Here is a 17,204-nt window from a genome sequence, read left to right as displayed (position 1 = left end):
TGTTTCTGTTTGTGTACTAAAGGTTGCCACTAAAGCATCACGGTGTTACGTCAGATTTTATGTATGGACACATTTAAGCCGTGCCTTTCTTTGTTCAGCTGGTGCGAATCACGCCTGAAATAACCTGTTTCATTATCACAGCTTAATTGCAGTCAACAACATGGCATGATTAATCAAAGTGTTTTTTCCGAACCAGCTGGAATTGCCTCTCTCTCATTGAGAGGAGCACATCCAATCATGACATCACAGGCACATCACAACAAATTAGACGGGGCAGTTTCCATCTAATGATGTTTATCGCTTGATGTGTAGATATAGGGACTTAATCACATTTCCTTCACTTGGTGTGAAACTAAGTGTTTATCCTTGAGCCGGGCTAACACGTTTGTGTTTAGTGATGCTGTAAGTGCATCATGACTGGAAAGTTATCTACAGAGGACGCTCAATTACATCCTGACAAGAAGGGAGGTTTTTCAAACTCCACGCAAATGCTTTTCTGCTTTAAGCCAATTAAGGGCTTTTGACGAAAACACTTCTTTCATTATTCATCATAAAGCATGTCGGCCTTGTCAAGAAAGACTGCTCTCACCCTGATCTAAGTTCTGTTTAACACAACACCACTGTGAATAGTGAAACTTGTCAGGAACACAAATACAGGCTCCGGGTGTTGCCAGTCAGTTTCCACCAGCCCCTGCCATGGATTTAGTCCTGTGAAGATGGCCTGCCGAGCTGATGGTAATTAAACTCCGCATTTCCATTGATCTCCTTCATCTCTTCCTACATCCTCCCTGCCTCCTCCCTCATTCCCATTCTCGTCCTAAGGAGGGATCCTGAATAAATAATGCCAGTTTCCAAGTGTGGATGTGTTAATGGGCCTGTCTTTATGAGCCTAGAGGGTTCCAGCTGACCTTTCGCAGAGATAGCCAGTAGCCCGGGGCCAGACGCTAGCAGAGAGACAAAGTGAGAACTGTTAGCCATGGGACTGTGCGGAGGCAGCTGCCCAGATCTTCTACACTAGCAGTGTAAAATCAGGCATCTGAGCTCATTACGCCAAGTCTAATACGGACTTACCTGTCATCATCCCATGATATCTATGATCAGTCCAAGTCTAATTGAGAGCCAAATTCAATTCTACTAAGCAAACATCAAACAACCAATGATGCAGTAGTTCATATCCGTGCAGTTCTGCATATTCACAACAGGGCGGCTTCCAGTGCAAGTCTGTATACCACTGAGGAGCATCAGTGTAACACATGTTAAAGGGAGGAAGGGCGTTACTCATAAACTTCTCCCACCCACCGTTTCCCCCTTCAAACCACTGAATCCATTAGGCCACCACTGCCCACCAATCATCGTGCGCTACTCCATACAGAATCGACGCCCACTGTAATCAGTCGTCATGTTTATTGGATTAATGAAACAAATGATCAGTAACATCATTGAAAGCAGACTTGTCCGTCAGGTGCAGAGAGTAGTACCATTTTGAATTTCACACATACTGATGTTCTGTTTCTTCAAAACTTAAATCTTACCACTGATGGATAATCTCTCTCAAATAGCAAGTTTCAAGAGTCATATCTGTGACTACAGGACACGTGATGGGACACGTCACATGCCAACATGTGAGCCATCAATCACTTCGAAATATTTCAGAAATATTTTGGATATGGAAAGAAGGAAATAGACTACGAGCTGGAGACCCAGAACATTTGGATTCGTAATTTTCTTTGTGTGTGTTTGTGTGTGTGTGTGTGTGTGTGTGTGTATGAGTGTGTGTGTTAAATTGGCACTAGTCTGTCCATACATGCTCCCCTGGTTCCTGTTATGAGTAATGTAATGGATTCAATCCATTGTTCATTAATTTCTGCACTAAGCACTAAGCTCATAAGGGCCTTGTGTTCAGATGATAGAGCACCGTTTCTCCTTTAGAGATCATGCTAGCAAGGGTTGGAGTCATTATTTCACTTAGAGTGGATCATGTATTGGTTTTAATGTGATAGCCATATGAGTCTGTGGATGGATGCTTATACCCACTGGGAAAGACATTAGTGCTGCCTGTTGTGAAATGCAAACTAGAGTCACCAGCATTAATAAGCTTAAACCAAAACTGAATTTGAAAGAAGACCTTGGATTTAGAATCATCCTGTTTCTTGGATATCAAGGTAGAGAATCCTCAGGCTAGACCCCTTGTGATTTTCCATCAATTTCATAGGCAAAGTAAGCAGATGCATCCTGCCTTGCTCAGGGCTACACAGCTTCCTCTTTCACTTCCTGCTCAGGGCTACTTTGAAGCCCCTTGTACATGGGTAAGTTACCCTAAATCAAATGGACTGCCTCATCTGTAATTCATTCGGGCAGAGTACCTGTGAAATGGATAAGGAAGATTTACACAGTATTTCTAGGAAAACGATGTATATTTATGTGTTCTACTAAGAGGCTTTTAGAGGTTTTTTTTTTATTTTGGTAAGCAGAGAAGATTTCTAAAGGAAATGAATAGTTGTTGTGCAAGCCAGAATGGCAGATTACTGACAATATGAGAAATAAAGCATGTTTTTTTTTTTTTTTTGTGGTTAATCATTGTGCAAGGGTCATTCTTTTCAGTGGCTGTTGGGCTGCAATCTTGATGCCCGTGTCTTATCGTCTTTTGTGAGCTTAGAGAAAAAGATTTAGATTCTATGTCAGATTGATTATACATTCACACAGAATCTCAATATCTCGCAGGAAACCATATTATTCTGAAAGATTTATCAGAAGACCACATTTGAATTCGAACAGGAACATGCCATCAGACTGTATCAGTCTGGCTCTATCGCTGCGCAGTACATGTATACCACACATTACTGGTGTTGTCCTTATGATACCATCGATATATCTGCGGAGTAAGAAGATCTCATTATGTGATTTCACATCATAAACTCAGTAACTGCGAGCCAGGGACTGCATTTGAATTTTAATATTGAGCTCCAGTGGATTGAAAGATCATCAATTGATAAAGCTCTCTGAAATAACTTTGCGGCATATCATGTAACATTTACTGAAAAGGAATGACTTCAGATGATAATTGTCATGAGGAATACAACAAATCTGATTGTGCTGGGAAAAAGCACTGCATCATTGCACTCCTTGTGATGCTTTTTCCCCGAGACTAATACAATGAGAAAACAGAAAAAAATAGACTAAGCTCATAATCCAATCTGATTCGGAACTACAATGAGATCTGCCTTCACTCAGCTTGTGAACAACACAAGCTCACCAAAAAAACAGCCTGGAATTTGATGGTAAAGCTTAGACTCCCTGAATAATTTGATAGGTGGAGCTGAGGCCACTGTTGTGTTTCAACCATTTTCCATTTAGTGAGTGTAACTTCTGTTTTTAAAAGGAGAATTAGCTACTGTGTCTCAATTAACACACTTTGGGCATATCCCCAAACAGTCAGGTTTCAGTTTCTGAATTGGGTAGTAAAGGAAAAAGATCAAGTCAAGTGAGGGAGCGGTTGAATTGAGGTTGGTGGTGGAGATTACACCGAATAAAGTGAGGCAAATTACCTAATTCCATTTAGAGACGGTGTGTAATCGGCTTTATCTGCTGTGGCGATGGAATTAGACCCCTAAATAATCTGGAATGAGATGGACTTAAAAAATAAGGAACTGAGAGAGTGATAGTGTGTCATCTGGTGCTTCTCAGCTCACTTTGTAGATCTTTTAATCTGACCTGCATCGACCTGGAATCCAAGGGAGCGCAATATGGCCCCTTTTATGTAAGACTCCATTGTTCTGGATTGTTTTGTATTCAAGGCAAGTCTAGACAAATTGTTCTGATGTATGGCAGTTACACGAAGCAAACCACATAGGAGACAAGTGTTGGGAGGTTGAATTGCCTGTTTTTTAAAATGCAGTGACCACACACTAAAAACCAATAAATCTTTGTCCTTTATGAATAAATAATATGGAATTTAAGAGAGCCTTTCAAGTGACAAAGTGCTCAGAGAGTAGCAGAAAGAGATATGTGCAAAATGGAACTGTGGAAAAGGCCCTTACAAACTGGTGTTTAATTATTGCCCCGCTACGAAAAGGGGCCCTAGGGAACCAAAGTTTTGGTTTTGACAATCTTGTCAAAATCAAGACATCTGAATTTTTTAAGTGCCTCCGTTAGGCCATCATTTCAGTTTTTAACTATGCTAGCAGTTTGTTGTTTGGTCAGTCCACCACCTCAGTCTAGACTGAAATATATCAAAAACTATTGGCTGTACAGACATTCATGGTGCAAAGAAAATGAATTGTAATGACTGATGATTCCCTGACTTTTCATATAGCGCCACCATGAGATTGACATTTGTTGTTTTGAGTGTAATGTGTCAAACCTAATTGGATAGATTCCCAGTGAATTTGATAGAGACATTCATGATCCCAAGAGGATGAATCTTACACACTTTCATCATCAGATCACAATTTTAATTTGTCCAATATTTTTATTTATGACAAATAGCATTCCATCAGTCTCAGGTGTGTTTGGTGCTAATTAGAAAATGTTAGCATGCGACGCTAAGATGATTAAAAGTCCCATATTGTATAATTTTCCAGTGTTTAATTTCAAGTTTTGATATCCATAGAAAGATATATTTGTGGTTTTAAGTAACAAAATCGATCTCAATGTAGTTTTACATCTCCTCTCTCAGGCTTCTCTCTAGTAACAACAGGTCGGCGAGCCAATCAGAAGAAAGGCTCTGAGCCTGACTGAGGCTGACTGCTTGTCTGAGTGATTGAATAAAAATTGAGCACATTTGAGGTGAACACTCAGAAAAACCAAATCCTGCAAGGTTAGATGGTGGGTCTGGCTTGGGGCATGGCTGAGAAGCGGTGACTGCTTTGTTGTGACATCACAAAGCTACAGAAGTCCTGACGGCTTTTTTAAAGCACAGTTTCTGAATACAGGCTGTGTGTATTTCTCTGTGGACTGAGCGATTTGATACTGTCACAGTATTAATACAGAACCTAGACCTGCTTTATAATCAGAAACAACATAGGAATCTCACTTTATACAATATGAGACCTTTAGTATGATAAACATTACACTTGCCAAACATCAGCATGTTAGCATTATCACAATGGCAGTGTTGGCATGCTGAGGTTACCATTGGCTGAAAACACTGCTGTGCCCAACTACAGCCTCACAGAGCAGCTGACATGACTATGTCCCGAATACAATAATAATCATAATGGTATACTGTTTTAACAGTTAGTAAGGAAAAAAACAGCCTGATTTACCATTTTATACCAACATCAAATGATGCCAAACACACATTAGACGTCAATCAAATTTTGAAATGCCACAGCTAATTAAAGTCAAGAAATCAGAAACAAAATATTTTTGAGATATGAAGATTTAATACTTGTTATTTCTGGAGATGTCTCATCAATCCATCATTCATTTAAATGTTTTCCCATCTTTGAGCAGCTCTTCCATTTCCCTTGTGCATTGCATTGTGGGAGAATAGTGTCCATTGACAGCATATTCAAAAATCAATTCTTGTTAGTAGTCATACTGCGTGGTTTGAATACACCTCATTTTGTCACTTTTCCAGTATGGACACACTCACTACAATTACACTCACTAGGAATTACTATGTAGCTTGCATTTAGAACTTAACCATTAGTCTTGTTCAATTGCACATCCAGTATCTTGTAAACCACAGCTATGCAACTTACTGAGCATGTTCATGTTCATCCCAAGGGAACAAACTCTGATGCCTTACTGACCCCGTGGCCTCCTCTCCCCTCGAAACCTCAGGGAAAATGTCATATTTTCTGTCCCAAGGCAAGGGAAGATTAGCAAAATCATGAGTGTGTCCTTCCAACCTCCCAACACTTTCACACAAGGTGTAAAGAATTCTGCACCCTCTGGAAGCTGCAAGACTTTAAGCCTTTTTCAAATCTAATACAAATGTAAAATGTGTGTAGTGGCAAACAGGTTTTCAAAAGTTCCAAACTGTTTATTTCAGGAACACAAATATTCCTTATTATGTAATGACTTACAAATTAGAAGCCACCCAGAGACGCCAACCGTCTACCAACAGTTATTATTCTTATATGTTCTACTGGAGATTAGATTTTCAATTTCAAATTGATTTCTTGATGTCTTTTTAGAGCTCCATTTTCACCTGGAGTTTGGGGGGGGGGGCAGGCAAAGAAGCCCATAGAAATCAATCCCTACATGTAGACTATTGGGAGATGCTACAATTTACAGATGTTACTTAAACGGCTAGCATGCAGACTGTCCCTCTTCCCTGAATGCCTCACATGCAGGCAGATTAGATATGAGCTACAGCACACATCATCAGGGAGTTTCAGGGGCAAAAGCAGTGCACTGTATAGTGTCTTGAATTTTTAAGGGGATTTATAGTTAATAAATTAAGTAGTAGTAGTAAAGTAATCGCAGAATGTGCCAGTATGAGGGGCCATTGGGGGCCACATTTCCCCCGGGGGCCCCAAGCATTTGCCTGGTTTGCCTCCCCTGACGGTGCACCTCTGTATATAACAGATCTGATAAAATGTTCCTGCATCCAAAGCCTGAACTTGTTGGCCATTAGGTTGTTGAGATTTCTTGTTGGCAGGCAGAAAAGCAAACCTATGGGTAAAATCATCATCTTCTTCCTTCAGGTGATGAGTTGACATCAAACACAAACACATATGTCTCAATCAGCTGAGATTGCGATCATTTCCCTAAAATTTGTTAATTCATTCTGAAGTAAGTTGGGAATTTTGTTAATTGTTGATAAATACTCATTATGAACAGTTACGCTGCTGTTGACTGAAAAATGCAGCAGGAAGAGGTCCTGGCTGACATCTGCTATCTGTACCCCTATCACCCAGTAGACAAGACCGAATCAAATCCACATGAGACAGATGCACAAAGCCTGTGTTCATCCAAGCATCACTCTCTCTCTCTCTCTGTCTCTCCACTCTGGCTTTCACTTGAAAAGAAAAAGAAGAAGAAGAAAAAAAAAATCAAGGTCAGGCCACCAAGCACGTGAAATTGCAGGAGAATAAATTTCCACATACTTGTCCTTTCCGACCCACTGACAGTCTCAAGGAATGTAGCCTTGCACAAGCCAGGTAATATATGACTAGTGAAGACGTATGGCATGTTTGCATGTGGCCCTCCATTACCGTCCACCTTATCCTCTCTCTCCCTCCTTTTGCTCTTCCTCTCACATACGACACTCAGATCCGTATAGGAAGTGATGGGTGGGTGGGCACTTAATTCATGAGTCAAAAGCAAGTCTGAGCGTTTGAGTTGAGGAGAATCTAATTAAAATGGCAAATGGAAAGGGAAGAGAGAGTGAGTGAGAGAGGGAGAAAGTGAGTGAATCAGCATAATTACATCTTAATGCAAACAACTCCACATTGTCTTTATTCCAATGAGTTAATGAGGTTACAGACTGGAAAAAACAATTCCATCACTGCTATTGTCTTCTGCAGGCCACCAAGGAAAATGAGCTGTCACCCGATCTTAATGGCAACAGGGTTTTCACCCGGGCCAGAATTAATATCTGACTCCAAGGCCTAATGAGCAAGAGCAGGGAGAGCAGAGCGAACTCTTTGTCCTGCAACTTTGGAGAGGAAAGGAGAGGAAAAGCAAAAAAAATAAAAAATAAATAAAAAATAAAAATAGAAATAAGAAATGGATGGTGCAGAGAGTAATGGCACTTGTGAGGGAATGCATCTCTCTGATTGGATTCTGCTCCTCAAGGGCAATTTCAATTCAAAGCTGCCTTATCAGTGTGACGATCGGAAAATTCACCATATTCTCAAAGTGTTTCACTTAACACCGCAAAGCTATACACAAAGACAGAATTAGGCAGTAGTAATAATAAAGCTAATTACGGCTAATTTCACTGTTGGTGTTCAGCACATTGCCCCTAATATCCCATATCCAGGTGGAATATATACGCTTTAACCCCGTTTTTATTGGATAGTTATCCATGCATACATTTATATACACACCAGAACCCTTTACAATACTAGTTCAACTTTAAATATAGTTTATCAGCATGGCTGAGTAGTTAGGTAGTACACACATACAGCATACTCTGTATACAGTGTCTACATGGCTTTAGGATGGTATCAATAGATAGATGTTTTCTCTCTGCAGCTGGAGATGCGATTTTCTTTTTGTATTCTCACTTACCAGAACACAGACTTGTTCCTCTGGCTTAATTCATTAATTTTTTGTTTTGTTTTGCTTTCAGGAAATTATTATTCTTCAGTTGCCCTTGATTACCAGCTTCCAATTAGACACACGTATTCCCTCACAAGTGCCACTGCTCTCTGCACCATTAAATATGTCAGTTCTGATGTTTCTGTTTATATATATTGGGCAGGAGACTAGAAATGCTGCCAGTCTTAAACCTAATGTTCTGGTTGGGGTCCTGGGGTCCTTGTAAAATATTTAACTGTTCAAAATCATACTTAACATTGTTTTTTCACCTTGACACTACATGTTTTTTCTTAATTTTATAATAATCTTTAAATAAACACACTTTATTGTGTTTTATCTGCTGGAGAAAATTACATTTTACATCTGTCTGGGCTCTAAGAGGCTTATAGTGGATATTTATCTGCTGTATACCTGTGGTTGGTGTTGACAGTAGTTTTTATACAGCACTACCCTTTTCAAATAATAATAAAAAAAAAACACAATGTAGGATTGTTGGAGTTTTATTAAGAGGTCTAAGAGGAAATTAGACCTCACAGGAATCTAAATGACCTCGTATATAACTAAAATCACAAAGATAACATTCTGCATGATTTTCTTGTCTTGTGGATCACCTATTGGCAAAAAACAAAAGTAATGTAATGTTCATGCATATAAGACAATATTTCAGTCATAAAATCCTGCGTATAAATTTGCATAAAAACAATGTTGTATGGTAATTTCTGTATTTTGTCACCTTCATCGAAATGATAATCACTCAGTTCTATTAATTTTGAATAATACATACAATATATACAATAAATACAACGTAATTGCACCACTGTACAAAGGTGTTTTTTAATGTGTTTTGTTGTTTTTGTATCTTCTGATGCATTTTTAAATACCACACATGTGTCTGCACATGTTTGTTTGTTTAATGTGACCTACAGGAACAATCAAGCAATTTCTTTATTAGGTGCTGAGTCACAAGACCAATAAAAATAAGTCTTATTCCAGCAATTTGTGTAAAACATAAAATAAAATTACAGCATTGCTCTGAACTGGTTTCACCTATCATCACATTCACAAACCATCCAGCAGGGGATTCTCTCCCTGAGGAGGATTTACGTTTTCTCTCCTTTTCCTTACACTGATTTTTGATTTTTTTTTTTTTTTGTTCCTTTTATTAAATCCAAGCATTTTTTTTTATCCCAGTCACCCCATGCTGCGTGCTTGGCTTGAAAGTTGTGAAATGAGTCGGATTGCGCAGTGTGACAAATGTACTATTCCAGCTCAGTTATGGACTAGCAATGGCCAAATGCAGCAGAGAATGTGTCTGCATCTTTTCTACTATTCATTCCTGAATATTTAGAAATTCTGTGGGACCTTGGAAAAGATGAGGAATGCTCAAGAGGAAAATGAATATGCCAGAGTGATAATGGATTTATGGATGAGTGGCCTGAAGGAACCTGCATGACCTTTAACATGTACATAACATGAACTCCGAGCATGACACTCCACCTTTTCATTCTATAATCTCAACTAAGCTTTCATTTCATATAGTGTAATTAACACTGGTCCTACTGCAGCTCCTGTGGCAGTAGGACAACTAACTTTCCCATTACCAAAGGAAGTCATTTATGCCCTGGTTCTCCTTTTGATCCGTCAGACTTGTGATGAAAAGAATAGTAGCGCCTCAGCCTGTGGATCTGTTACCTTTGAGACTCAACAGCTTGACTCATTTCATTACTGTCATGAATTAAAGATCCCCAATCTCCTTTTTTTTTTTTTTCTACCCCCCTCCCCCCATTCGCATGGCAATGATCCGCCCTTAGTTAATTTACAGTCACTCGTTGTGGAAGGCCTCCAGCCTCCAAGCTCCCATGACAATTTACCTGTGTCCTTTTCACTTGCTGGCACATATTATTGTGATATACTATAATGGAATGAGTGGAGGACTCAGGAGTGAGTGGGCATGTTGTATAATGAGCTGGGGGAGGTATAGTAATCAACTACAGTATACCTTTCACTTCCTGGCACAGGGAGACGTCTTAACCAATGAGCCAAATGAGTGTTTTTTTCAAGCTGGCGATACATTTAGGCAGGGTTATACTCTGGGAATGCCTTGTTGTGGCCAATTTTTGTAATCATGACAACACTGTACACTGTGACTTAATTAAGATCCTTTTCATATGCAACTCATGCTCTTGTCCATTTAATGATGGTTCTGTTTTAAGCTTAGTTACTTGCCACATACAAAAGAAAAAAAGAAAAAGAAAAAGAAAAGAAAAGAGAAAAAAGTAATTTCACTGCACGTAAACATGTCTGCAGAACTGGGTTTTTGCATAATACATTTTCTCTAGACTGTAATTCTGTGCATGATATATAATACTCTGGCTAGAAAATGCAACATGTACATGTATATGCTGTCCCGTGTTATTATTGGTGATAACTGGTCATCATTATTATTGTCTCTTTATAAAATACAGCACAGGAAATGCTACTTTGCCTGTTACGGTACGCTCCAGGACACACAAACAAGCAGCATGCATGACAGGATTATGCCGACACATGTGTTTTGTCCTCATGGATGCATTCAGATAAAACAGGAGAGGCTGAGACAACTGTGAAAGGTGACAGCATTTCCTTTTTTCTCTCGGGGTGACCTCGTTCTCAGCGGGTTGCTGCGGCGGCTTTGGACTGTGTCTCTACTGGCCATCTGGCCCTGCCCGGCCTTCACCGTGAGCAAACAACCAGCCGAGTGGCTCACTGACACATTGTGATGGTGTGATTCAATATTGGTGGTAGTTGTAAGCTTGGGATTAGCCTGCTGCACATAGCCTACCTCCATTTCACTGAGCTACACCACCCACCTGGCTGTGGTTTCCATTCACCTGCTCCCTATGGTAATCTCTTGGCTTTTTTTTTTTTCCTGTCTCTATGTACTGACTACATTGTAATTAATGTAAGCATTTGATCGTGTGCCAGTCTGCCTCAAAATACACACAAGCTAGTACTGTCTATATATGTCGCTATTCAGCAGCTAAACTTCCATTTTCTATTCCAAGTGAAAGATTTAGTGGGAAATTTGGAAACTTTCCTATATTTCATTATGAATGTACAAGCAAGCAGATGGAGATATTCCCTTATAGGAAATATAATACATTTATACAACTTAGTCTCCACTGGGATTTTTTTCCTGTCTGAGCATACGAACCCATATGGTCTATACAGTATGATTCCTTGCTTGTCTCTTAGGGCGAGCAGGGAATCATCATCCACAGATGAGGCCTCTCTGTCTCTGTCCATGGTGCTGGAAATCTATTCTCATGTTCGCCGGTAGGGGGCGTGTTGTACCTAAAGATAAAACCATGCCGAGTCTCAGCAAACCCAGCATGGCTGAAAGACCAGACCGACTGTGAATTGGTCCATGGTCCAGTCAGCATTGCATTGACTGCGTCTTTGCTGCTCAATATAGACTGAGTTTTTTTTGTTGTTGTTTTTAAGCAACCATTTTCTCTGCAAGGACATGCTATGCTTTGCATGTGGAGAGAAGACACAAAAAATCTACCTGTGTTATATCCTAATAACTGTAATAACAGTAATAATAATGATAAAAATAATAATTGGGCTAAGTTACGTTGTTTTGAGGACGATAACAAGTTAGGAGCAATACCTTATGGTGGGAAATTAAAATGACACCCGCTGATGTAAAGAAAGAAAAAATATCAAGAGAGCATTTTAGTAGCAGTCCCACGACTCGGGTTAGTGTAAGGGTTTGAAAGTGTTATCCTGTCTGCGCTGTTAACCAAGCAGAACTGAGATATCTGTTATTTCTGCCTGTTTTTAACAACTCCGCCTACAACATCAGAGTGGCCAAATTGTCCATTCCCCGGGAGGAAGCGCGGGTCCCACCAGCAGGCCTGGCTCTCCGCCTGTCTTTTTTTTTGGGGGGGGAGAGGTGGGCTGGGGTGGGGGCCTTTTTCATATGCATGTGCGTGCCTGGCAGTGTCCGATCCAAATAGATTCGCCTCACGTCACCTTCCTCCCCACCCACCCACCCACCCACCACCGCCGCCGCCCCGCCGCCACCACCACCAGCACCAACCCACCACCCCTCTGCACATAAAACATTCATTAGAGTGCAGCCCTTCGCTGCAAGAAATGTCTGTCAGGATAAAACCGTTGAGTCTCAGTTTCACTCTTATATCTTCAAAGTCCCATCAGTTATGTAAAATGACAGATTTTTCCCGGCATGTTTTTGTTTGTGTCAGGGATTGTCTATAAATAACCGCAGGTAGCCCGTCGTGAAACCAGGCAGAAAACGCCAGAAAAATAAAAAGAAATACACTTTGCTTTGCCTTGAAAATCCCACTTTGAAATTTGAAAGGAATATTTCTTGCAGCGTGATAGAGAGCCATAAAACATTCATCTCTGAACTCTCTCTCTCTCTCCCCCTCTTTCTCTCTCTTTCCGCCAAACGCACCTCGCTGCCCCGCCCTCCCTTTCCACCTCCCCGTGGCAAAAGCACACTGACGCGCACCAGTGCGGCCGACATCCGTGCGCATCCACCACACACTTTTCTCTGTGTACTTGGGAAATATACAGCGGGGGCAAGTGATCGGACTGGATATGTGCTGCGATTTCAAAAGATGGATCAAACCCTGGGTTTTCGCCCGTGTCGTTGAATCTCCACTTTCTGCGTTAACACTTTGAGCTCTTCTCCGGAGCTGTTTGCGCGTCCTATATTTTTGGGGAGGTGTCGACTGGTGTGTCGAGTCTTTTTGATTCCCAATTTGGATGTTTATTGCTGACAGTTTTTTGAATCCCTCGTCCAAATGACTGAGCTCGGGTGCAGCCGGAGACGTGGCTCCCCACTCGGGAAGACCTACGGCTAAAGTTTGAAGGGTGCCGGGGTTGCTGTAGTCTGTCCGTCTCCCACCGTGCACTGGATTTGCAATTACCCACAAATTGCAATAAACAGCGGATATCCTATCTGTCTGCGCGCGCGCTGGGGATTCATTCCACTTGGATTTATACAGCTCCTGGATTTCACCCCCATCAAAATCATGAAGACCGTCATTATTGATGGTGAGTACACATTAGACGATAGGACATCTTTGTAAAGTTTTCACATAAAGCAGACAGGAGGATTCTGCTGGGTTACTGCGCACTGATAAAAATCCACATCGGGCAGAGTCGCTGCTCTGTGGAGAACAGACACAGCTAAAGATAAATCACATGTCCTAATTGGAGTTACTCTGCCAGCTCCTCCAGGATTTGGTTAAACTGGTACATGACTGACAATATGCGCCAAAAACCTACATCTAATCTGCACAGTAACAAAGTATTCTTTGATTTTTTTTCTCTTTTTGGAGCGGACTAACAAGCAGAGTCAGGATCAGTTATGGAAATTGCGCCTGTAAACGACCTTGACTCAGTGGCTCTTAATTGAGTCATAATTCAGAGCAGATTTTGCGCGTGCCCCCACTATTCTGTCTCTCCTTGTAGGTGCCATTGTGTGTACCGGTGCGCAAGCGTGCCTGTTTGTGTGTTAGTGTTTGGTGTGTGTGTGTGTGTGTGTGTGTGTGTGTGTGTGTGTGTGTGTGAGAGAGAGAGAGAGAGAGGGAGAGAGAGAGTTAGAGGCCATGTAAGTGTTTGTGCTGGTCAATATGCTCTGCATGATATCGCAACTTAACCCGCGCATCCGCTTCAGCCCAGTCTAGAGGCTGGAAGCGTTTGATGAAGTCTGCAGATGGCCCGCTTGGCGGCCCAATAATACCGATCTACGCTCCAGAACCTTGGCTTGTAATTGTTGTTTTTGTGGCATCGTCCCACTCAGGGTGCCGCCGAAGTTACAGGAAAATTGGGGCCTTGTAGCTTTCACCGACTTGACTTGCTATTCTAATGAGGACAGGAATGCTCTTCCCATTCCCGCCGGAAAAAAAAGGCTGAAAATTATTTCATTTCTTGGTAGGAGGAGGCTATGCCTTAGGCTGTGTGCGTGCGTGCGTGTGTTGTATTGTGTGTGCGCGGTGCATGCACGAATTGCTGGCTCGAGGAGGAAGCACCTGGCATGTCAGTGCGCGTGTTCCCTCCCTGCAGGTCTGATCGTACCTTTTCCTGTTTTGTGTTAATGTGTTTAATGCGGAGAGGATAACAGGGACATGGCGTCTTATGCTTGATAAGCAGCACCGTGATTAGATAAGTGCATGTATGCAACATCCAATTTGTTCCATCAAGAGCTGGTGGAAAACCCTCATCTCCACCCTAACCCACCCCTGCACACACCGCCTCAGCACACACTCAAGTTTGTGCAGCCATCATTGTTAAGACGGTGCATTGTTTTCCATTCATTTTAGCGCCCCCCCCCCCCCCCCCCCCCCCCCCCCCCAAACACACACACACACACACACACACACACACACACACACACTCCCCCCAAACACTACATGCCTAACCTTATCTCTCGACCTAACCTAACCTCGATTCACACTTTGCCCATGACCTGCCTCATCAGGATCTGGCTTTGGTCCCCATGAGGACTAGAGGTCCCAACAAGGTCAGTGTTTATACCAGAAAAGGTCCCAAAGAGGTGACAATAACAAGTACGTACACACACACACACACACACACACACACACACACCCTTATGCAACACGCTGCACACACTCCCTTCTTCCTCACGTTGTTCATTACTTGGCTAAAACTGCAGGATTATGGTAAGACAGCCACAGATTATTGTGGGCCTACAGAGTAACTTTGATTTTCCTGGTTGTGAAATGCAAAGAGGCACATCTACTTGTGCATTCTCTTTGATATGTCACAGGATGATGCAAATTCAAGTGCACACCCCTTCATTGGCACAGAATGGCTCTGGGTCCCACAGACCCTACAGGCAGGTTTTCATCATCCAACTGCTAGTGTGATTTAGCACCAGGCTCCTGACACACACCTATGTCTGATTTTTTTTTTTTCCCTGCTGCAATTATAATTGGTATCCATCTCTCAGGCTCCTGATTTGGCGGAGAAAATATGGCCTGTCGTGTCTTGTGTTTAAAGTGTCAGAGTGAGGTGGGACTTTAATTTACACTCTTTTTCACCCAGTCAGCATATGATCAAATGCCTCTGTGGGAAAGCTGTTGCTCGGGGGTGCCGTTGCTCCCTGTCTACTGCCAAGCAAAGCCAATAAAGCCCAAATGAATGGATAAAACCATTATGGTGGAACTGAAAGCTTTCTCTTCGGGAGTTTTAAACCACTACACAATGAGGGCATTTTTTCAATTAGTTAACTTTGTTATTGTTTTGGCGGTACCCTGCCAAAAAACTCCTGCCCTATTTTCAAAAATAGGTTACAAGATGCAGCATCTGAGGTGGCGAGATAATTGTTTATAACAATATAAAGCCATAAAGAAAAAAGTTGGCACACAAAAAAACGAATAACAATAGCTGATTTGCATAGCGGCATTAGGTGGAATCAAACATCATGCCATAAACTGACAATGAGACATGGCATCTTCCGCATCCTGAAAGGGAATGTGAAATTGATCCATCTTTGTGCCTGTATGGGTGTGTATATATAAGCACAGAGGGAGGGATGCGAGGGATAATGATTGTGTGGGTGTAGTGTTGTGTGAGTATATGGGGAGGTCTGAGGAAGGGGAGAGGCAGTGAAGGGAATGAAAGGAAAGAAAGAAGGAGTGCATGCGAAATGGAGAAGTGTGAAGGTTATGCAACTTATCATGCCTGCTGTTTGTCAGACTTGCCACCCATGCGTCCTCCAGTCAGTGTCTTTCATCACATGTCAGGATATCAGCCGCATGAAAGCTGCAGCAAAATGAAAGAGAGAGAGAGAAAAAAAGAATTAGCAGCTCTGCATTGAGCGATATTTACATTCCTGTCAGCTCATGTCGAGGTTTGTTTAAGTCAGCAGTGAGACCAGTGAAAGCACAACTCTTCTCTTGAGGTATTCAAGGGGAAATGTGTAGGAATTTAACATCCCTATAGCACAAAATGAAATCATATATCTGTAGCTGAGAAGGTTGCTGATCAATAGAACTGACTCACTGATCAGTCTGCCAGGTGTACAGATTTCTGGCTTTCATTTCTAGTTTTCAGCTTGAATTTCAACACACTCCCAGTCTCCCCGGTCTCATTTACTAACTTTTTTCCAACTCTTTAACAATTGAGGACGGTGCTATGAGCAAGACCTTTCAACTATGAAGACTAATAAGCCTCATTATCTGTGCCAGAGATCTGTGCAGCTCCGGGAGGAGGAAGATGATAAGTTCTGTTAATGTTGTTGCAATCCCTTCTGGTCACCAACAGAGGTCGATAAAGGTCACAGATGGGTTATTGCCCCCTTTTTTAGTGGGGGGTCAACAGGGGTCAGCACTGTCATCATGAGCTCAACATGTGGTTTGTCTGCAGAAGGCAGTTCAGTTGTGCACAGCCACATGTCAGCGCTGTGTTCTGGGTTGCCACTGGCATCAGTAGACAACAAGGTAAATACAAAAGGTAGTTTAGTGTAGCTTCACTGAAGTCAAAAGCAGGCATTCAGCCTTGGTTCCACTTTGTCTTTGTAAAACCTGCAAAATACTGCATTTTTTTGTTCCATAACGACAGAATCTGTTTGTTTCTCTCGCAAGTCAATAACATTCCCATCCAATTACACGTTCACCCGTTCACCCTGATTCATCATTAAAGTTTCTTAGCAACAGATAGTGTAATAACTGTGGGGTAATGGTGTTTAAAACTTCCTTCAAAAAACGAGTTTTAATCCTTCTAAATATATCCACAGTGTAACTCCTCAAGCAATGCACTACTGGATGTTCTAAGCTCTGCTGTTGTTGAATACAAATATACAAAGTTTTTACCTGTAATTATTAGAAATGTTATGTTGTGCATGACAGCCTTTGTGCTAATGTTGCACATCATCGATATAAAGTAACAGAGTTTCACATTTTATTACAGTCTAATGAGCCATTTTATGGACTTTTGATTACACTTTT

The 17,204-nt window shown here is 41.6% G+C and overlaps 1 protein-coding gene across 1 annotated transcript in view; it reads left to right on the top strand.

The window, feature by feature from the left end:
• The first annotated feature begins 12,735 nt into the window (after window positions 1-12,735).
• Window positions 12,736-17,204, top strand: part of rtn4r (reticulon 4 receptor) — a 46,367-nt gene continuing 41,898 nt past the window's right edge. The window contains exon 1 of the mRNA XM_022752823.1: window positions 12,736-13,284. Coding sequence (XP_022608544.1) covers window positions 13,263-13,284 — 22 coding nt within the window. The 5' untranslated portion in view covers window positions 12,736-13,262. The remainder of the gene's footprint in view (window positions 13,285-17,204) is intronic.

The sequence above is a fragment of the Seriola dumerili genome, unplaced genomic scaffold (genome assembly GCF_002260705.1).
Source record: "Seriola dumerili isolate Sdu_G_001 unplaced genomic scaffold, Sdu_1.0 BDQW01000177.1, whole genome shotgun sequence".
Taxonomy (NCBI): Eukaryota; Metazoa; Chordata; class Actinopteri; order Carangiformes; family Carangidae; genus Seriola; species Seriola dumerili.
Note: the sequence above shows the minus strand (reverse complement) of the source record. Positions and strands in the feature narration are given on the sequence as shown.